This window comes from Elaeis guineensis, chromosome 10, assembly GCF_000442705.2.
Source record: "Elaeis guineensis isolate ETL-2024a chromosome 10, EG11, whole genome shotgun sequence".
Taxonomy (NCBI): domain Eukaryota; kingdom Viridiplantae; phylum Streptophyta; class Magnoliopsida; order Arecales; family Arecaceae; genus Elaeis; species Elaeis guineensis.
In genome coordinates, this window is record NC_026002.2 from 25,296,544 (window position 1) to 25,319,931 (window position 23,388).

At 38.3% G+C, this 23,388-nt stretch overlaps 1 protein-coding gene across 4 annotated transcripts in view; it reads right to left on the reverse strand.

Moving 5' to 3' along the window:
• Positions 1–995: 995 nt before the first annotated feature.
• LOC105059899 (ent-kaurene synthase-like 1) overlaps positions 996–23,388 on the reverse strand; it is a 44,504-nt gene continuing 22,111 nt past the window's right edge. For all 4 annotated transcript variants that reach the window (XM_010943399.4, XM_073244146.1, XM_073244147.1 and 1 more), the window contains 13 exons: positions 20,118–20,170; positions 19,758–20,043; positions 19,497–19,677; positions 6,372–6,589; positions 6,157–6,277; positions 5,975–6,072; positions 5,653–5,870; positions 5,423–5,535; positions 5,246–5,344; positions 4,924–5,139; positions 4,668–4,809; positions 4,339–4,584; positions 996–1,361 (listed from right to left, as the gene is read on the reverse strand). In XM_010943399.4, the coding sequence (XP_010941701.1) occupies positions 1,056–1,361; positions 4,339–4,584; positions 4,668–4,809; positions 4,924–5,139; positions 5,246–5,344; positions 5,423–5,535; positions 5,653–5,870; positions 5,975–6,072; positions 6,157–6,277; positions 6,372–6,589; positions 19,497–19,677; positions 19,758–20,043; positions 20,118–20,170 (2,297 nt within the window). In that variant the 3' untranslated portion in view covers positions 996–1,055. The remainder of the gene's footprint in view (positions 1,362–4,338; positions 4,585–4,667; positions 4,810–4,923; positions 5,140–5,245; positions 5,345–5,422; positions 5,536–5,652; positions 5,871–5,974; positions 6,073–6,156; positions 6,278–6,371; positions 6,590–19,496; positions 19,678–19,757; positions 20,044–20,117; positions 20,171–23,388) is intronic.

A 23,388-nucleotide genomic window follows, 5' to 3' on the forward strand; every position in this document is an offset into this window, starting at 1 on the left:
AAAGTGGTGCAAGGGTCCAAGAGGAGGGGGATGAGATGGTTGCTGTTCCATCTGGATGAGGATTCACCCAGCAAAGCAGGCACCACTATTACAGTGGCAGGACTCCATCCTTGACCTCTGGGGAATGCTGTTGGCGATGACCCACCATGGTTGGATGGCGAGACCCTGAAACCATCCGATAAGCTTACCATATAGTACTGATAGTATTAGCAAATAGTAGCCTTATCTCATCTTTACTTCGAGATTGATCGATATTTTTTGTTTGTTGATATTCTCTCATTTATGTCTCTCATTTGTCACTATATTTTTGTGCTTCTTATTTTATATTTTTATGTCAATTATCAAAGAGTTCATAATTATTCCATCATTCAATGCATCTCAAGTAATGCTTGTAACAAAAATATCCATTAGTATTCTTGGTAATAAAAGTTCACATGTGAAATCATAATTCTAAATGGATTATATATGGGAGTTGTGGTTGTCTACAATTTCAGGTCCATCATCTTTTTGCCTTTTAGACCTTCTATTTAATAAATGCATCTTTAGTTATATCAGTAGAATTCTGGGTTAATGCTCAACCAAATACATGATATAATGATAGAGAATTGAAACATGACCATGTGGGGTTGGGTGATGCCCTTTTTCCCCTCTTCTATTAATTAAATTGGTAATTGGCTCTTGTTTTTCATCCCTTCTATGAATTTTGAGACATATTTGAATTCAATTAATTTTAGATATATTTTATTTATAATTTATATATATGCCGATTGAATTTTTCTTAATAATTATTAGATAAATTTAATTTAAATTTTATTATTTTCTGTGCACAGGTATCATACTTGTTCTCTATTATTTTGACAGATAAACAAAAACCCAAGAAAGTAATGTGGACAGCAGCTTGCTTAATAATCCAGCTATGATGCCACCACATCCTGTTGAAGATCAAATTGAATCTTAATTGGATCACACTATTCAATAAAGATAACTATAGTGTCTAAATAAAAATTTATGTACCTTTTTATTTAAGAATGCATGTAAATAAATTTTTTTATCAATTAACAACCAACTTTAAGCGGTTCAAAAATCACTGCATTCACTGCACTAACCATTTCCGTTGGTGAAGTGAATCCATCATTTTTCATATAAAAGAGGTGCAGTACTCTGCTCATCTTCCAAAATAGTTCCTTGCAAGCTCTTGGAACCACACTTCCCTCATTCTGCAACACTAGTCTCAGCAGTTCTGCTCTGCTAGAGTCAACGATGCCCTGAATCTCCATAATAGCCTCTTCTTCAGAAGTCGAACCACAACCATGAGCAATACGAAGTGACACACTACTCAGCTTCCCTTCTTTGCCTTCCCTCTGTCAATATACTCATTAGTTTCAAAAGAAATTATGAATCCACAAGCATAGGAAGAGTTTCATAGCAAGGATACTAACCTCCACTAATGTTGTAACATACAATCACCCCCAAGCAATATATTACACAGGACTAGAAAACTATGCGGTGGTGAGTAACCCAACAGAGTAAGTTCAAGGTTCCTAGGAGGTCAGCCCAATTTATTCCATTTTGCCTGCTGCTATTTACACACACAGCTTGGGTTTTCCTTTTGATCAGAAGAAAGAACACTATAAAATTTGTTGAGACATCTTGTTCTTTAAGGGAGGCAGTATTGTTTAGTTATATGAAAAACAGAATTAGGAAAGATGAAGTGGCAACTATCGGATGGGACAAAATAACAATTGAGGCTAAAGAGAGAAAGGATATTTATAAGTAGAAAATTAAATAGTTCTGTAGGAGAATTTTGTTTAATACTGTGTTCACTCTCCATACTTTCCCAATATTTCAACAGTTGCTTGATCACTTCACCTCCATCAAGGTCATTCTGATACTAAACTAACACCAAGGGGCATCGGAACAAATGGAGTAACATCCACAAGTTCTAATAATTTAAAGATGCAAATGATCAGACAAGATTCTAGAGGCATCAGTGGGTGAAAGTGATATCTAAAACAATCAACCAACATGTTTTTAGGTTAAAAGATCATCTTGTTAGAAACAAGCTAGATACACTAAAAGGAACTTGGTGACAGAATATTATGTCATATAGCCCAATAAAGAAAATTCTATATCAAAACAATGTGCAAATTAAAAATTAAATGCCATTATAGATTTTGTTTTTTTTTTAGGCCCCACAATCAAGATGTCAATGAATCTCGGGGGGATGGGTGAACAAAGAATCATCAGCATTAACATAAAATGTTGTGATACTTGACATATCCAAACTACTTAAAACTGGAATTTTATAAAATTTGCTTCCATAAATGATATTATTGTTGATATTTAGAGCTTAGAACTGTTAATGTGGTGTAGAACGTGTACTTTTACAGTGGGGAGTAAAACAAAATGCACACTTAGAATCTGAAGCTATTATTGTGTTTATTAGAAAAAGAACATATATTTTAAATGATCAAAATTTGTTTATTCATAAACAGAAAACTACCAAGTATGGTATTCCATACCAGCCTGAACCGGCAAGTACACCCCGGACCAAACCGTACCAGCAGAAGCCAGTCCGGTTCAGTCTAGATTTTTGAAAAATGGGCTGAAGTGGACCGAACCGATCAGTTCGGTACGGTATTCAGCCCAGACCGCCCGATACCGAACGGTTTGGCCTGGTTCGGTACGGTTCGGGACCGGTTCAGTCCGATTTTCTTTTTTTTTTCTAAGTGCCGATGGATGGATTTTTTTTTTTTTTTGATTTTTTAATTATCGGTACGATACGATACAGTACGGTATGGTACGGTACCGTACCAATTGGCAACCAGTATGGGTTTCAGTACCGAGTCTACGAATCCTGCTATCAAATATAATTTTTAATGAGAAACATTTTTAATTTTGCATCATTGAACATCCATCCACAGCAGCATTTTATGTACTACCATATACCGAATGGTAGAGGGCATATGGTACTGACTTGGTACAGTAGGTATGAAGGTTCAGTATGCCCAATTGGACATATGGTACAGGTGTTATTGCCAACTCCAACAGGGTATCATGAGTCAGTATGGGAGGTACCATAGCGTAGCAGTGACATGCTGGTATGGAGTCCAATAACAGGACTAAAAAATATTGATTCATAAAGCTGAAATTTCTCACTCAGGGTCTACCAAGTGTCCGCACATATAGCACCTTGTACATATTGCATTGAGCAATCATGATGTGTGTGCAATAAATAAACCTTGCTTCTCCATCTCTGAGGAAAAGTACATGTCATGATGAGAATTATGGAGTAGCAGAAAGGCATAGCAAGTAGTTTTGCTAAGAATGGTGAAATGAGGTTCCATTTGCAGTGGGTTTGCACCTGACAATACCAAATTCTTATCTTCCCATACTTGCCTTAGATAAGCCAAACAATATATGAAAGAGTCTGGCATTATTCTTTTGTCAATCAATAGATTGATAAAACATGAGTAGAAGGAAAAAAAAATGGCGTACAGAATAAGATCTTAATGGCAGCAGAGTGGAAAAAATGCCCCAAGAAACTTGATAACATAGAAACAAATGGCGAGAAATGCCCAGAGTGATTGATACGTAACCTTATATTGAATATTAAGAGGAATAGATGAGGAAGCATCCAACAGAATTAAAATGGATGAGATTAAATGAAGTTTTGTTCCTGAATAATGACCCAGGAAAAACATCGTAAGATAGCAGTAAGCTGGCATGGTTCAATGATTCAGAATATCAGCACAGAAAGAACCAAAACATCTTTTTCTAATAGGTGGATAACAAGTTTGCTTATATATTTGTGATTAATAAGAATAACTCATGGAAATAGCAAATCAGAGATGTCTATTGGTAAACCATAAACCTGTGTTTCTATGCGCACAAAACATAATCATAAACAGCATAATGCATGTTGTTTGATAACATACATCTTATTGGTTATTATTTGTATGCATGCACTCACATCTATACACGCATGCAGGGGGATGGAGAAAGGAAAACCAAACAAGTTTAAATGGAAGTGGTGTGATAAAATTTGAAAATGAACTCTGGGTCAAAGAACTTAAAGGAGATAATAGATAAACAGGAAGGATGAATCCAATAAAAAGTATAAGGGAACAGGCTCAAAGTCTTGATTATCTCAAGTACACAATGTATATAAAAATGCTCATGCACGTAAGTCAAGACATCCTGCTGAACTAAGCCTAATTGTCATCTTTGAAGTTTCTGTATGATGTCCATGCAGCAATAGCTCTTTGGTAATCAGATCATAATATTTCATCCAATGAAGTATATATTGCACATATAAGAGAAAAATAAAAATATTACCTCAAAACCTTGCATGTCATTAAGGAGACGCCCACAGATGCTGACCAGTTTGTATAGATTATGATACTCTGGATCACCAATGGCATCAACTGAAAGCTCTGGTCCAACAAAATAGAGAGCCGGGAGAATAATGGGTCCTAAAGCAAATGATATGTATCCATTTGCCATGTATTCATCCATTCTGGGCACTGTCTTGGTTCTCACCCACTCTGCCTCTTTCATCATTGCTTTCATCAAAGTAAGCCACTGTCAATTATAAGGCCAAATATTACAACCCCCTCAAATATGCTTAGCTGAAAATAGAATTGTGACATAAGATCTCATCTCACTATCTCAACTAAATGGTCGGTGACGCTACGCTTTTGCAATGCAGATGCCTTGGCTCCAAGTTCATTAATTGTATTGTAGATAGCAGAATAGATAATTTTGACTTGTTCAGAGCAAAAATGTTTTTCATGATTTCCATCCCACCTGTTAGAGATTTGAGGAAAAGAAAAGGATGATCGACAAACCTAATAAGTTAGCAACTAGCAAGCACCATGGAGCACTATGGTAACACGAATGGAAAAGAAAAGTAAGTCATACTTCTCAACCAATGATATAAGATTTACTAAGTCCTCTCTAGATCCTCCATGGTCAAAAAAGTCATCAACGATGGTGGTTAGCACACCATTTTTGGCCCAAGACATACGAGCATCAGAACTTTCAGGGGAGAATAATGTAGCCGCAGCTGAGAAATAGCAATACGTCTGCTTCTTCCGAGCAAATTCTAGCTGATCCAATCCATTTTCTTTGATCCAACTGTTCAATTAAAATTGTAAATAATGTTAGATGAAGAAAAGGAATAGGCTTGTGTTCACTTTAAAAAAGGGGAGGAGGGTGGGGGGTTGGTCTGTGGAATATGCACCTCTCAAGATGCTGGAGTTCTTTGCGGTATATAGACTGACATAAGTTGAAATCTTCCAGTGCCAGTTCTAACAGATCCTTGTCATCAATGCCCGAAAACCTGATACATGGTTCAATGCATGAATCATAAGGGCAAATGCAAGACAGAATTTTCTTTCCAGACAAGTTGATAACTTACATAAATGATGTTTTAAGAACCAGAAAGTTTTCAACTTTAAAGTTCTCAATACAACTCTTGTGCTCTAGGCGTTCTAAGTTGGCATAAGATGGAAACTTAAGTGCATAATCCACCTGAGATGATAAGAATTTGAGTTTTGAAACTTTCATTACTATTTCCAGATGTTTACAAATTTTGCGTCCTGAACATGCAAGTACATTGAACTTTTATGGGCCAAATCAAAAACTTACCTCCTGAGAAAGAACTTGGAGTCCATCCTCTGAATTGGTGGATAATTCCTCTCTCAGAAAATTACTTGTCCAAGAACCGAGTTCATCGAGAACCTGCTCATTTGGTAAGATTTTGATTTGTGATGCCTTGTATAACTCTAGAACTGTTTTCATATCTTTCAGATGTCCTTGGATTGAATTAAAGAAAAAGTTTAGGTCACCAAATTGAGTTAATGCATCTGCATCACATGTCAACACATTAAACCAACACCCGAGATAGATACATACAGTATACATCACAGTAACCATGATTCAAAACCCTGTAGCTTAAGGCAGAAAGTACCTGATGATATATCAAATCCATTCAAACGTAATAGACGAAATGCCATGGCACATGTAGCCATGTCCGCATTGATCTCTTCATCATTCTTCAACCAGCATCTGAATGATAGCTGAAGTCAGATTTGTAATAAGAATGTTGCCAGAAGACATTTTTAACTTTTAAGCATGTTTTAAGTTCACTACCTATATATTCTGTCCATAATGTTCTTTATCTCAAAACTAAAATGTCGAGCGATTCCAAGCCTCTCAATTTTGTCAACCATGCAAAGAAGAGTATAGATATCTATAGGATATGTAGCAGGAACTGTACAGAATCAACAGCAAAAAGTTACAGACATTCAAAAGTATGAAATATTAGCAATGTAATGTTTTCAATAAAATAAAGCAGTGGCATTTACCTGAACTGCCAAACTTCTGTAGAAGTGAACACAAGTACTCAAGGGCTTTAGCATCATGTATATGGGTCAATGCCGCAGCCGTTGTGGAAGGTGAATTGAACAGAGATCCATTTTCCCTCTGATATTTCATAGCCTCATGCCAATCCTGTGACTTGCCCAGTCCTTCCGCAACATATGCCAGATAGGCTTTCCTTCCCTCAAAACTGTTTCCAGACACTCTGAGCAAAAATACACAAACTATTACATTTTGAACCACTATGAAAGATAAAGATGTGATAATCAAAAAGATGTAGATGGTAAAATGAAAGAATTAAGTAAAAAAATAGTGCTATAAATACTAAGAATTTAAGAAATAGGCTATGGTGATACTCTAGTAGACTGTTCTGCTCCTTTCTAAAGATCATTGGTTGCAACGAATTACACAAAAGGTATGTAATTATGTATCATACAAAGGTTATCCAGATTTTCCTAATGATCCTCCATTGGGAATAAAATCCAGAAAGCAGCATGAGACACTAAGTAGTTTGTCATTTCTTGCAACTTCAAGTTGTGGTCTGGAGACTAAGCATCTTCAACTAAAAGAAAAAAAAAAAGAAAGACAGACTAAGCATAGAATTGTTCTAAATTACTATCATCCTTTCCTGCAAAGCAATAATTCTGCCTACAAGATTGTACAAGTGCACATTCTTCTTATAATAAAAATAAGAAATTCAAAATAAATGATTTATCATCCTACACCATGACACCACAATGCCAATACAAAACTTACCATATTCCTGTTATCTGTTTTAAACATAAAAGATAAAAGCAAGTTCCATCTATTATCTTGCATGTGGCCTGCATATCATATAAATGTGGGACACAAACAAATGCCATACAAATGTATGAACTGAACAACTACAGCTATAATGCTTGATGTAACAACTCAAAACTTCATCCCACCCTCAAATGATCCCTTTATTCAAGTGATTGCTGTGTGACTATGCCCTTGTGACTCTTCTAGCTCTTCCTACCAAGATTCGCTATGCTGATACTGAGGCCCGAACCGATTGGCTAGCAGCATGGTTCGGTACACCCCCATACCATTCTGTACTAGGCTCGAACCAACACAGCATGACAGAGGGAGAATGGGAGAAAAGAAAATAGAGAGGGGGACGGGAGGAAGGAGGAAAAAAGACAAAGAGCCTCTAGAGGCCGCTGGTGGTGCCGACTTCGCCCAATATCCGAAAAAAAAAATTGAAATAGGAATGGAGGCCCCTATTCTGATCGGGCCTCCTCCAGCCATCTATCTGGTGCAATGACCCTCTGATAGCCTTGGCAAGCCTCTGGAGGATCATTCTCCCTCTCCTTCCCTCCCCCTCTCTCTCCTTTCCTCTCTTTCCTTCTCCCTTCCCCCTCCTTGCTGGCCCTCGATGGCCTCGACGAGCCTCCAACAACTTCCAGAGCTCTCTCCCTATCCTTCCCTCCCCTCTCTCCTCTCTTTTCCTCTTGTTCCTTCTCCCTCCCCCCTCCTTGCCAATGTCTCGTTTTGAATGCCAAAACCATCTCGATCCACAACCGGTATGGTTTGGCACACCCCGAATAGGGCAATTCAGGATAGTTCCATAGTCTCTACTACATCTTATCAATTGCAACCAACCATCCCATTCTCTCTCATATGAGATCACATACATGCAACCAAACTCACTCTTTCATGATCACAACTAGCCATGATTACTCTCTCGCTCGTAATCATGGTCATGCAATCTCCCTCTCTTACAAAGTTGTCAAGACGGGCCGGCCCGCCCCGACCCACCTCTAAACAGGGCAGGGTGGGCTAGCCCATTTAACTAGCGGGTTGGGAAAACCCCCACCCAACCTGACCCGCCAAAGGATGCGGATTAAACGGGCCAACCCGCCAAAATTCTTCAAAAAAAAAAGGAAAGGCTTGGCATTCCCATTTAGAGGCGAGCCAACCCATCGTGATCCGCCACTTCGTAGGCCTTCCCGTTTGATTCCAACATCGCAATCGGGAAAGGCGTGGAGGTGAAGTCCCAGTGCGAATCCAGGGGACGATAGCCGAAGCCCTCGAGGGAAGGAGGGAAGCTGCCGTCGTCGAAGGCGTGGCACACAGGGACATCATCATCGCCACCACTGAAGGCCTCAGCACCGACTCCACCACCGTGGAATCTAGCAATGGGGGAATCGTCGGCAGCGTCCTTGGAGTCGTCGTCGGTGATGGAGTAGGTGTCGAAGCACTAGAAGGGAAGGCGGGGATCATATCCGATGTAGCCGTTGTCGTCTAAAGGGCGGGTGGATCCCCTCACCACCTCATCGCCATCGTTGCCAAAGGTGTCGAAAGAGGAAGCCATCTCTCACTTTCTTTCTTTCTTCTTTCTCGCTCGCTCGGAGGGAGGGTGGTGGGGAGCGTCGAGATGCGGACGTCGGAGAGCGCGGAGGAGCTCGCAGGGGCCGGGATGCTCTCGCAATCGCCAGGGAGTGGGGGGAGGAGGGGGGCCCGGGGGCCGCGATGTGGGCGTTGGGGTTAAGGAGCTCTCTTGGTCTCTCCTCTCTTTCTCAATTCTCACGGCTCATGCAGTTGAAAGAAAAAACTGGATAAGGAGATTTGATAATTTTTATTTTTACTAAAAAAAAAAAGATGGACCAGCCCGTCCCGACCCGCCAACCCAAATGGGGTGGGTTATTTAACCCGCTTTTAAACGAGTTGCTAAAACATGAACCCAACCCGCCCCATTTACATGGCGGGGTGGGCCAACCCGTCGGGCCCAACCTAAATTGATAGCTCTACTCCCTTATATGAAAGCATAATTCTCCTCCTTAACCACTTGTTTCATTTAAGACATCTAACATCTCCTTTCTCTTATGTGATACTTATAGCCATCCATCCAACCTCTTAACCATTGAGAATCATAAGCATCCAAGTAAATTTCTTTTGTTATGAGTAATCACAAAATTCGATTCTCTCCCATGAGAAAAAGACCATCAATCCACATAAACTCTTTTATTCTGTTATAGATCAACATTCCTTTTTTTCCTCCGACTGATGGAATGATCAACAATTATCTATGTTCTCCTCGGATTTCAATAAAAGATCATGGCAAAATGCAAAAAAGAGTGCAAGGTTTGCACCACCCATGCTAGCTTATGTTGACGTATAATAGTCCATACAAGAGCGTATACCGTTATGATTCACATGTAGATTATTCATGCTTAGTCATCATGAACCTATCTTTGTTTCTTCTCCCTCCTCTTTTATTTTGCTATAAATGAACATCACTTTTTCCTCTTCTATTCATGGAACGATCAACAATTATCCATGTTATCTTTCTTGGATTTCAATGTACAAGGAGGTTCGTCGAACCTGTACCATGATCCATATTTGTTAGCAGGTGGTACGGTATGGTATGGGCCCACACCATGCAATTCCAATATGTACCGGTTTTTTTCGGCAATTTTGAACTAAAGTAGGCAAAAATAAAAAGGATCCCCTATATCAAAACAAAACAATGGATCCTTGTTTCAAGTATAGCTTTTGAGCCCAGAGAGCTTTCTCTCGGCCTCTCCCCCTCTCTTCCTTGCCCTCTCCTTCTCCCTCTCCCTCCCTCCCTCTCTCTTTTCTCTCTTCTTTTCCCTCTCCCTCTATTTCGAACAAAAGCCACCAACCGTGCTGGTAACGGACCAGTCTGATTCGCTACATGCCAAACCAGCCAGTTCGACATGCTTCGGCGAACCATGAGGTCCATCATGGCAAATTGCAAATAAAAGTGCACAGGTCTAAACCACTCATGCTAGCTTACATTGAAGCATAAAAATTTGTACAAGAAAATTCACTTATGATTCATATGTATTCATACAAGAAAATTCACTTATGATTCATATGTATTCATGCTTAATCATCCTAAACAACCAAATCTTTGTTTCTTCTTATTCACTTTCTTAGATTTCAACATACCATCATCGCAAACTACAAGCAAGAGTGCATATGTCACCACTCATACTAGTCCACATTGATGTTCAATAGCAAGGGCATTCCATTGCAATTCACATGCAAATTTTTGCGCTTAATCATCATGAGCAATCAAATCTCTGTTTCTTCTTCTTATCCATTTAGAATCATAAACATCCCACCAAGTTCCTTTTGAGTATTCACAATGTTGCATTCTCTCTAATGAGAAAAAGACCACCAAACAATACAAACTCCTCTTTTATTGTATTATAGATCAACATTCTTCTTTTCCCATTCTGCTGATGGAATGATCAACAATTAACTATATTCTTTTTCTCAGATTTCAATATACCATTATGGAAAACTGCAGACAAGAGTGCATGGTTCTGCACTTCTCTTTATTCTCTTATAGATCAAAAACCTTCTTCCCCTTTCTGCTGATAGAACGATCAACATATATCTATGCTGTTTTTCTTAGATTTCAATAAACCATTATGGCAAACTAGAGACAAGAATGCATAGGTCTGCACTTCTTCTTCTTCATCACTGTCGTCTTCTTTTTCTCCTCCTCTTTTATTCTTTTATAAGTCAATATCCCTTTCCTCTTATGCTGATGGAATGATCAACAATTATCTATATTCTCCTTCTAACACTTCAATATACCAATGTGGCAAATTGCAGACAAGAGTGTGAATTCTTTTTTATTCTGTAATGGATCAACATCCCTTTTTTCCCTTTCTGCTGATGGAATGATCGACAATTATCTATCTTCTGTTTTTCAGATTTCAATATATCAGCACAGAAAACTGCAGACAAGAGTGCATAAGTTTGCACCACTGTTGGAAGCTTATACTGATGTATGATAGTTTGTACAAAGGTATTCTCTAATGATTCACAAGTATATCATCAATGCACATTGCAAATCAATAGTATTCCTCATCAAAGATCTTCATTAAGGAGTACTAGCTTACTTCAAATCTCATACACAACTTTCATCCCATAAAGGGTGGCAATTGTTTAGGTTAGGAGAAGTCGGCTTGTCTAACATCAAATTCTGGTAGGCTCAGGGGCCCAACAATATCTAACCCATTTACAATCAGATTGAAGGAAAAAAAAAAAAAAACCATACCTAACTCATTTATTTTAATATGGACCCAAAAATCATTGTGCAGAGCAAATTAGGATTCATTCATCAATTACATAGCTTGAAAAATGAAAATGATATAGCGACAAGGAGAGGAGAACCAGGGTTCAACATCAAAATAAATAAGAGAAAGGGGGGAGAATAAATTAAAGTGAAGAAAGCATAAAAAATTCTGAATATGCTATTTCCTTCACCTTTCTCTTTAGCATTATTTCTTCTTCTTGACCATTAAATGCATGACCTTCCAAATCACCTAAACCAAGCTTTGACAAGACATTGTCCATTATTACTATTCTAGGGATCTAGAGCTGGGTTTCAAGCATTAGTCTAACTTATGCTAACCTATAAAGTTGAGAGTCCAAAACCAAAGTCAAACCCAAACTTTAGGGACGGCAATTGTAGCTAACCCACTAGGTGCCCGACACGATTAAAATCCGGGGTGGATATGGGTTCTAGATAAAATACCCCAAGCAGATTCGGATCCAATATGGATAATGGTATGCCCTGCCTCGAACCCAATCCAATATTAACCTTAACCTAAATCACCCCATTCAAAGTTATAATTATTTGAGAATATTAGCAAGATGAGTCATAACCCAACCCGACCCAACCCATCTTATCTACCCGACTTGACCCGACCCACACATCTGCTTTACCCAAACCGACTCAATCCAAGACACGTGTGAGGTGGGTATTGGTATGGGGTTTTTAACCATGGGGTGGGTATAGGTATTGGCTGAACCGGCACCATAAAGACAGCCCAACATTGGAAGGGGCAAGCACTGAGAGCCAAGCTGAGCCAACCCGACCCATTGCCATCCCTACCAAACATTTTATACTTAATTTGGCCTTCAAGTAAACCAAACGTGGCCCAAATATAAAATATCCTTAGTCAAACCTATTTATTTCGGGCAAGATGGCATGGCCATGTTAGAAATTACCACTTGTTGAGTCCCACGATGTAGTAAGCAAGGTCGGTTGTACCAACCCATAGCGCCCCATACTGACATACCTTATTAGTACGGTACCGATACATCAATGAGGTTCAGTTTGGGATTGAGCCAAAACATGTACCTACAGGTCTGAAAACTGGAAATGTCCTGTACCGCCCAGTACCAACCTATATTGTCTGGTTTTAGATAGTACCATGACTTGGAGTGAGCAAAAAGTATTGAAAAGCTGTCTTGGCATGGGATGCACTAGTACAATATTGCAGACCTTGCTAGTAAGTACCCAAAAACTTAATAATTATTAGATTATACCATCCTCCACCAAAATCTCCAATTAGCATTTTGTCTTATTTTGGTTTTGGACAAACACAATTCCAAGTTGTTTTTTCTTCAACAAGTTTCTCATAATATTTTATTGGTTACACCCAAAGTACCTTAACGATCGGTAATTTTATCAACTCTCAATATTCATCCCTCTTCCATTCACCTTTACATTTGCTAGTGTCCTCAGTTAACCTCTAATTCTATGTTATACAATTTCCATGATATCCGACGTATCCATTGTTTACTACAGTCAGACGCTATATAAATAAGACTTCCTCTAATGTGATTATGAATTACTATTGAACATAGGTTTTGGAGACAATTTTTGTGTATTTGATTGATAAAAAAAACTGTTTACAACAGCTCCTATTTATATACAAGGATTTGTCCTAGAATAGAAAACTAATTACAATAGAAAAAATACATACAATTGATTCTTAATAATCTGCTATTCCTAAAATTAAGGGATTCCAACAGATCATTCCGATAAAAAGGAAATAAATCAGGTCTTATAGGAAAGTTTTGATGGCAACAACTTTTCTATGCGTTTTGGTTCCAGTAGGTTCCAACACCCCCTCAAGTTGGTTCATGTATATTACACATGCCTAACTTGCAAACTAGAGTATGAAATAATCTGCTGCTTAGACCTTTCGTGAACACATCGGCCAACTGCTCCTTCAAAGTCACATAAGAGACACTCAAAGATCCATTCACTATTTTCTCATTTATGAAGTGTCAATCAATTTCTATATGCTTGGTCCGATCATGTTGGACTAGATTGTGCACTATATCGATGGCAGCTTTGTTATCATAGAACAAGGACAAATCATTTGTTTCTGACAGCTTCAGTTTCTCCATCAATTTTCTTAACCACAATAATTCACAGATGCCCTGTGCCATGGCTCTATATTCCGCTTCTGCACTTGATCTTGCTGTCATATTTTGCTTTTTGCTTCTCTAGGTAACCAGATTACCACCAACAAATGTACAATAACCTAATGTTGACCTTCTATCATCAAGGGATCCAGCTCAATCTACATCTGTAAAAGCTTTTATCTGAAGATGACCATGCTTTGAGAATAGAAGTCATTTTTCAGGTGCAGATTTCAGGTATCTCAGGATGCGAAAACTAGCTTCTAAGTGGGGCTCACGAGGATCATACATATATTGGCTCACTAGACCCACGGCATATGCTATATCTGGTCTAGTGTGTGAGAGATAAATCAATCTCCCAACCAGCCTCTGATATCTCCTTAAGTCAACTGATTCCCCAACTCTTGCTTGCAATCTATGATTAGCTTCAATTGGAGTTCTGCAGGTTTACATCCCAACATATTTGTTTCTTCCAAAAGATCCGGTATATATTTTCTTTGAGAAATAAAGATTCTTTTATCTAATCTAGCAACCTCTATTCCAAGAAAATACCGTAATCTACCCAAGTCTTTAATCTCAAACTCTCGGGCCAAGAGTTCTTTTAGACAGGCAATCTCCTCCTTATCATCTCCAGTCACAACTATATTATCAACATAAATAATAAGTAATGTGATCTTACCGCTACAGTATTTCATAAACAAGGTATGATCAACATTGCTTTGATAGAATCCAAAGAAGGTCATGGCCCTACAAAATCTGTCAAACCATGCTCTTGATAACTGCTTCAGACCATGCAATGCCTTCTTCAATCTATAGACCTTTCCTTTGATTTTTTTCATCATCAAATCTTGAGGGAATTTCCATATACACTTCTTCCTCTAAATCTCCATGTAAAAAGGCATTCTTAACATCAAACTGCTGTAAGTCTCACTCAAGATTTGCAGCACATAATAATAGTATTCTAATAGTATTCATCTTTGCAACCGGAGCAAAGGTCTCCTGATAATCCACTCCATAGGTCTGTGTGAAGTCTTTTGCCACTAATCTAGCTTTGTACCTTTCAATTGAACCATCCGCTCTATATTTTACTGTGAACACCCACTTGCATCCAACTGATTTCTTTCTCAGAGTAACAAGATCCTATATCTCATTTTTTGCCAAAGCCCTCGTCTCCTCAACCATAGCTGCCTTCCATTTTGAATCAAGATACGCTTCCTTCCAATCCTGTGGGACAGAAACAGAAGAATCAAATAAGACAAAGGCTCTATAGGAAGGAGACAGAATCATAAGAAACAAAATTGGAGATAGTATATTTAGTACAAGTCCTCACTCCTTTCCTGAGAGCAATGGAAACATCAAGATCATCAATAGAGGAATTAGAATTAGACTCAAAATCAGGATTAGTATCATCAAGAATCAAAGGAGACTCACCACAATTCCTCAGGATGTTCAGGAACTAAAATCAGGGATGTTGGTTGATCAGGTGTATCGTGTTCAATGGTTGTATCTGTCTTGTTTCGACGTGTATAGATTCTCAAATCCAATCTATTCAATCTCCCATGGGTTTGAGGTGGTTTGTCCTAAACATCATCACTAAGGTTTGGCTCAAGCCTAAGAGTCTCCCCCTGAAAATGAGAAGGGGAAGACATCTTTTCCTTCTTATGCTCCCCCTGAAAAGGTGACTAGGTGGAGAAATAAGGCTCAGATTCTCTAAATGTGACATCCATGCTCACAAAATATTTCCTTGAAGGGGGGTGATAACATTTATATCCCTTTTGAGTTCCAAAGTAACCCACAAACACACATTTAAGAGCTCTAGATTCTAACTTCCCAACATTTGTCTTATGAACAAAACAAACACAACCAAAGATCTTTGGGGGAACAGTATAAAAATTGCTTCCCTGGAGCATCTCAAAAGGATTCTTAAAGTTTAGCGTTCTAAGGGGCATTCTATTAATAAGATATGCTGCAGAAAGAACATGCATCCCCCCAGTAAGGTATAAGAAGATTCATGGTAAACGTAGGAGATCGAGCCACCTCAAGTAAATGTCTATTCTTTCTCTCAGATACTCCATTTTGTGCACTAATATTTACACAACTAGTTTGATGCAAGATTTCTTGTAAATTCAAATAGGCACAAAAGACTCCATTTATGTATTCTGTACCATTACCAGTTCTTAGAATTTTAACTTAAGCATTAAACTGTGTACAAATCATTTTGTGAAACTGTTGAAAACAAGAAAACACTTCATTTTTGCTTTCATCAAATAAATCCAAGTCAATCTAGTACAACAATCAATAAAAGTGACCAACCATCTATAATCAGATAAAGACACAGTTTGGGTAGGCCCCCATACATCAGAATGAATAGTCATAAAAGGAACCAAACTTCTATTATTTATTGAAGGATAAGAATGTCTTGTGTATTTAGCAAGTTCACAAGCATCACAAACTAGAAAATCTGATTTGCATTGTCTAAACAAAATAGGATATAACCTTTTCTAAGCATAAAAAAAAGGATGTCCTAATCTCCCATGCCACTAGATGACTCTTGATTAGCACTCATAGAATGTCCTAACAAAGCTTGGTTTGTACCAGGATTTGAGAAACCACAACTGTCATCCAGCAAATATAGGCCATCTACCACTGCCAATCGTTCTCTTCGTTTTCAATTTCTAAAATATGCATAAGTGAGAAAAAAATTCAATTTTGCAATTAAGGGCTTTAGTGATAGAGCTAACAGACAAGATTTATAGGAAAGTTGAGAACATGTAAAACTGAAGTTAGATTCATAGTAGTACATTCAACAGAATCTGTTCCAGAAATATTGGCGAAGGACCCATCCACTATGCAGACTTTTTCTTTTCCTAAACATGGGGAATAGGTTGAGAATTTATTTAAAGAGCCTATCATATGTTTGTTTGCTCCATAATCTATAACCCAAAAAGATTTTTCAAGATTGGCAAGAAAAGCGTTACCTGATTTGACAAAGTTAGAAGAAGCAATAGTGGTAGATTGAGATTCAAGCTGTGACAACAAACGTCTTAGAGATTGAACTTCTTCATTGGAGAAGATTCTAGTATTAGTTGTTTCTTCAAAAAAATTTATAGCCTCAGACACATTTGCTTGTGGTCTAGATGAGCCCATCCGTTTACCTCCACGCCGCTTAGTTGGATGACCATGCAGTTTCCAGCAATGTTCCTTTGTATGTCGAGACTTGCCACAGTAGTCACAGTGTAAATGATCCTTGTCGGATGAACCGTACTAAGGAACATGTGACTGTTCTCGGAAAGTAGCAGCTACTAGCCATGCCTTGTCAATAGAGGTTGAATAGATCATGGCACTCCTTCGAATCCTTCCTGTTGCACATATGAGTATGTCTGCCTCAAGGAAGGCATGGGATCCTTTCCAAGCACTTCGATCCATATCTGATCAAACTCTATGTTCAAGCCAGCAAGAAAGTCATAGATGCACTCTTTTTTAATCAATTTCTGGAGCTTAACAGCATCAGCAGCACATGTGACCTGAAAGTCCTGATAGTAGTCCAGTTCTTGCCATAAATCACTCAATTCAGCAAAGTACTGAACAATAGTCATCTCACCTTGTTTCGTGCCATGAATCTTGTTTCGTAGCTCATAAATCTGTGCATCATTGCCCATTTGAGAATAGGTTTGAGAAACTACGTTCCAAATGGTGGAAGCACTATTTAACAGCAAATATCCGCAAGCTATCTGAGGTTGCATAGAATTGATGAGCCGAGACATCACAAGAGAATCTTTTGATTCCCACTAACTATAGGTGGAACTAGTAATTTCTGATTTTGGTTTATCTCCGATAATATACCCCTACAGTCAGGGTTTTCCATACCGTGTCGAATCGATCAGTACACCCCATATCGTACCAGACCGATGGAAAACCGACATGATTCGACTGGTAAATTCGATACACCGACGGTACGGAAGAAAAAAAGAGAGTGAGAAAGAGAGAGGAGAGGGAGGAAGATGGGAGCCGTCGGAGGCCAGCGGTGGCCGGCTGCGGCCGTCGGAGGGCTTTCGAGCCCCGTATCGCCCGATGGGGCTTTCAAGAGAGCAAGAAAGAGAGAGCGCTCGGGGGGAAGGGGCCTACCAGACGGACGGCGCCTCCATCGCGAGGCTCGTGGCCAACGAGCCGACGTCGATGGCCTGAGGGCGGTGAAGCGGACGAAGCCGCGGGCTTTCAAGAGAGCGAGAAAGAGAGCACTCGGGGGGGAAGAGACCTACCAGACGGACGGCACCTCCATCGCGAGGCCCCCAATGGCCGACGAGCCGACACCGATGGCCTGAGGGCGGTCGAGCGGGCGGAGCCCCTCTGCGGCTCCGCCCCCTTCTTTTTCGAAACAGGCCGTCGTCTGTTTCGATTCTTTTTGGTTTTAAACTGATGAAGTCGGCAATCCAATTCCAGGCTTCAGGGATTTTTTTTAAAAAAAGACAAATCATGAAGCCGGCAAATAGTTTGCCGGCTTTTGCCGGCTTCACTTAAAACTACGTTTTCTTAAAAAACTAGCGAAACAGGGGCGACGCCCCTGTTTCACGCCCGCTGCGCCGCGTGCATGGACTGCGCCCTCCGACGGCCACGACGGCCAGTCGGAGGCTGTCCGATGGCCCCGCCAGCTCCTTCCCCTTTCTCTTTTTCTTTCTTCCTCCTCTCTCTCTATTTCTCTCTCTTTCTCTCTTTTTCTTCTTTCGATTCGGATCCGCTTGCCTTCGTCGGTTTGGTATGATACGAAACTATACTGAACTGTACTGCCGGCCAGCCGATACGATCGATGGTACTGATTCAGCATACCTTGCCTGCAATCTTCTAGCTTGAATGAACAAGAGACAGAATCTTGACCATGCCAAATAATTGGTTCCATCAAGCTTTATAGGACTAATTTGCAAGGAGAGATTATCACTAATAGAATCCATTTTAGTTTCAGTTACTCTCTTTTTTCCGTCAGCCATTCTTCAATAAACAGAAAGAAAAAACACGAGCAAAACTGAAAACAAGAGATATGCACCAAAAAATCAAAAATGCAAACCAGGTTATAGGGCTGGGTAGAGGTGCAACGTACGAGGGAGATCACCGAAAAGAAGAATGGCCGGAAAAAATCATCGAAGAAGGCTGATCAGTGGTAGATCTTCCTTCAGAGATGGGTGGTGACAGTCATTAACCCCTGTAGATGTTGCTAAGAAGCTTGACCCAAAAACCAAAAAAATCTAAGTCTGTTTCATAGAGTTATGCCAAGAAAGTTTGGCTCAAATCTGATACCATGTTGAACACAGGTTTTGGAATGAATTTTTGTGTATTTGATTGATAAAAAAACTCTTTACAACAGCTGCTATTTATATACAAAGATTTGCCCTAGAATAGAAAACTAATTACAATAGAAAAAATATATACAATTGATTCCTAATAATCTGCTATTCCTAAAATTAAGGGATTCCAACAGATCATTCCGATAAGAAGGAAATAAATCAAGTCTTGTAGGAAAGTTTTGGTGGTGACAACTTTTCTATGCGTTGTGGTTCCAGCAGGTTCCAACAATTACAATCATCATGAGGTAGACTTAGTTACTCAAACTATTGTAATAAATTAGAATAAATATACAAATATGAAATATACATATATATTGTCTAGTTATATTGTTTAAATACTTACAGACACACATAGATATAGCATATTTATAGCAAGAGAATCTTTCATGGAGATATAAGATTTTAGAGTAACATAAGGAACAATGAGATAATAAAGTCAGAATGTAGTTTGCTATAGTATGCATGTTTTGTCATGAGAAGATTGCTTAGGAGAAATTGGAATTCAAGCATGAAGAGAATGCTAAAACTCAGATGATCAAGGAAATCCCATACCTTTGTAGTTCTAAATCTCTCTTGTAAAACATAGCATCTACATCATTTTGGCCAATAGGAAGATCTATACCCATTTCAATGGCATATCCAAGCATGCCAGGAAATATGATATCAAAGCCAATAGGAGAATGCAACTTCCCATTCATAGCGGAGGAAAAATAAGATCCAATAAAGAGGAGCCCTGCATTCAAGGCACAATGTTCTATTTTAATGGGCATGCAGTAAAAAAAGGGCATATGATCACATGTGCTTTGAAGATACCCCTTCTGACATGTTCTTCACCAAGATTCCATCGCTTTAGTGCAAGTACACAGGCTAATGTGGAAGACAGAGCATCCTTGACAAGAGAAGGGTGAAGACAATGAATTCCCCAGGAGCCATCAGGATGTTGATTCTCCATTATCCAGTTAAGACACTCTGGGAAGCATGGAATCTGAGGAAATTCTGGCAAGGGGACCATAGCTACCCATGCAGTGTCATAGGAAGAAGCTGAAAGATCAACTTTATGTAACTGTTCCCTGATTCTTTCCTTTGATACTTTAGTGCCCTACAATTCAATGATTTGATTCATGCACGAATGCACTTGATCAGATTTAGAAGAACAATGAGTTGGCATCATACCTGAATTGGAACATTGGCACTTTTACTCTTCTTCAATCCATCATCCAAAAATACTGTCAAAAGTAAAACAAAAACCAAGAAGAATATGGAAATCAGTTGAGAGATAGGAAATCAAAGATTAAAATGAACAGAGCCGAATCAGTGAAACATACAAGTTAAGGGGAGAAAAGAAAAACAAAAAGAAAGAGTACTTACTGATGGCTGCCCAGCAAACAAATTAGTAGCATAAACAATTAATAGTATATGGCATAACGGTTGTTACTTGTATCAAGCAATGAAACATGTAATGTTTTTTAATTCTTTCTGAGTTATCATCAGGTCATGACTAGTGTTTTCTACCTCTTTTTTCTTTTCTCTTCACCTCTTTTCTCTTTCTTTTCTCAATTTTCTCAATAAAATTAAAAAAGTACAAGTTCTGAGCTTTTTCTTCTTTTTTCTAGATATAATTTGACTGCGCTGCCAGGAGGCCTATCTTAATTTTAGCTAAACCTCCCTTCCATAGCTCATCATAGCAAGATGATGATGGTGTTGTATAAAATTCATAAACAGATGATCTCGGCCATCTATTGAATTGGACCTTCAAAAGCCGATCATCAGATAGTAATCCATCTTCCAAGTCAAAAAATGCCGTACCGGACTGAACCACTCGGTACGGAGCGTACCGAACCGGACTGACGGCCAGCCGATCCGATTCGGCCATTTTTTTCGAAAAAATATCCGAACCACACCAAACTGGGTGGTTCAGCACGGTTTGGAGCCATATCGCCCAAAACCGAGCGGAATGGCTCGGTTCGATATGGTTCGACATTGAATCGAATTGTACCGACAATAACATGTGGGGGTGGGGGGTGTGGTGGGATCTAAACTGTCATTTAATGGCAGTCCAGATTCTTTCTCTGATAGAAACCCGAGAGCTCTCTCAGAGAACTCTCGAGCGCTCTCACCTCTTAGGCGTTCGACGACACGAGCCAAAAAAATTAGAAAAAAAGAAAATTCTGTCAAATTGCAGCACTTCTTCGAGGAGACGCTGATTTTCGATCGAAAGTAAGGTAATGTATTATTTTTTTAGTAAATATTTTATATTTAATATTTTTGTGGCTAAAAAAAATAAGAACGAAGAAATAAGAAAATAAAAAAAATCATGCCAAAATTTTATGATTTTAGTATGATTTTGATCATATATGATAGATCTTTGAAAGATCTATATGATGACACTAAAATCGTTGATTTTTATTAATTATATATTTTTAAATATATATATTTATTCATAAAAAATTATTAAAAAAATAAATTCAAAAAAAATAAAATCAGAGATCCAGAATCATGTTTAGATGATTCAAGCTACTTGAATCTAACCTTGGATTTTTTTTTAATTTTTAAAATTAAAAAATATTTTTATAATTATTTAAATAATAAAAAAATATAATCAAATAAAAAAATATAAAATTAGTACTATATTTTAGCTAATTTAGAAATATTATTTGAAGCATATAATTTTTTTTTGCATTTATAAGTTTCAAAATTATTATTGAAATTTTTTTGAATTTATATATAATATTTTTTAATAATTATTAAACTGTCAGATTTTGTTATACTTGCAGAAATGAGTAAAAAGAAAAATTCAGAGCGTGACATTGATTGAGATCATTAATTATATATTTTTTAAAATATATATATTTATTCATAAAAAAATATTTAAAAAATAAATTTAAAAAATATAACATCAGAGATTCATAATCATGTTTAGAATGATTCAAGCTACTTGAACGTAACCTCAGATTTTTTAAAATTTTTGAAATTAAAAAATATTTTTATAATTATTTAAATAATAAAAAAATATAATCAAATAAAAAAATATGTAAAATTAGTACTATATTTTAGCTAATTCAAAAATATCATTTGAAGCATATAACATATTTTTTTGAATTTATGAGTTTTAAAATTATTATTAAAATTTTTTTGAATTTATATATAATATTTTTTTAATAATTATTAAGCTATTATATTTTGTTATACTTACAGAAATGAGTAAGAAAAAAGATTCAGAGCGTGACATTAGTTGGGATCATGACGAGATGCTCTCAGCTCGGCATCATTGAAAATGCAAATGGTGCAACACAGTTCAAGAGACAAGGGGTGACTAGGTTGAAGCAGCACCTGACTAGTGATTATTCTGATGTATCCATATGTCGGAAATATCCACAGGAGGTCCGACAGTTAATGAGGAAGTACTTCGCTGATTCGAAAGCAATGAAGAAAAGGGCAAAGTAGAAAAGGACGGAGGTGGACCGTTGAGCTGCAGAGCCACCTTCCTATCACTCTAAAGAGTCAGAGAAGGCTTCCGCTGCAGATGACGAGGAGGCACAGATTGAGGCTGCAATTCAAGCAAGCTTGGATGATCAGTACCGACAGGAAGAGATGGCCAGGTATAGAGAGCGATTTAGATCATCATGCTACGAATCGGAGTCTGAATCAGCGACCGATGGAGGAGAATCCGAGTTCAGGACTACCTCAGTCAGAGCACGATGGTAGAGGGAGCAGACAGTATTTCATTTTTGTTGCAAGCTTTTGATGGTAGGAGGTCCTCCAGAGATATTCCAATAGGAGCCACCATCCATGATTTGGATCCACATACTTTTTCCAGCAAGGATTCAAAGTAGCAGAGGATTGACACTAGTGAAAAAGGATAAGGATATGTGACGAGCTATTGGATCATGATTTCATTTCAGCCATATTCCGATAAATGCAGCAGGCAATCCTTACTATCGATCTACCATTTTAGTCATAGAGGCTACCGACCAGGGTGTAAATCCGCCAGGACCTAAGAACATCTATGGTCAGCTTTTTGACAGTAACAAAGAGGATCTACAAAGATAAATTGCTTCTTACAGGAATAAATGGCCTACATACAGACTGATCGTGATGTGTGATAGTTGGACCGGCCCTACTCAACAGAACATCATTAATTTTTTGATATACTATGATGGAAAAATATTTTTCACAAATCAATTGATGCTTTAGATAAGATGCACGATGCCATATATATCCTTGGTCTGATGGAGGTGATTGATTCAGTGGATTAGTATGTCGTGCAAGTCATCACCGATAATGGACCACAATATAAGGCTGCCGAAGACTTGCTGATGGAGCGGTGACTGCAAATATACTGGACCTCATGTGCTGCATGTTGCATTGATCTTATATTGATGGATACTAGAATGATTCGTACAGTGCAGCAAGTAGTGGAGATTATCCAGACTATTGCTAGATT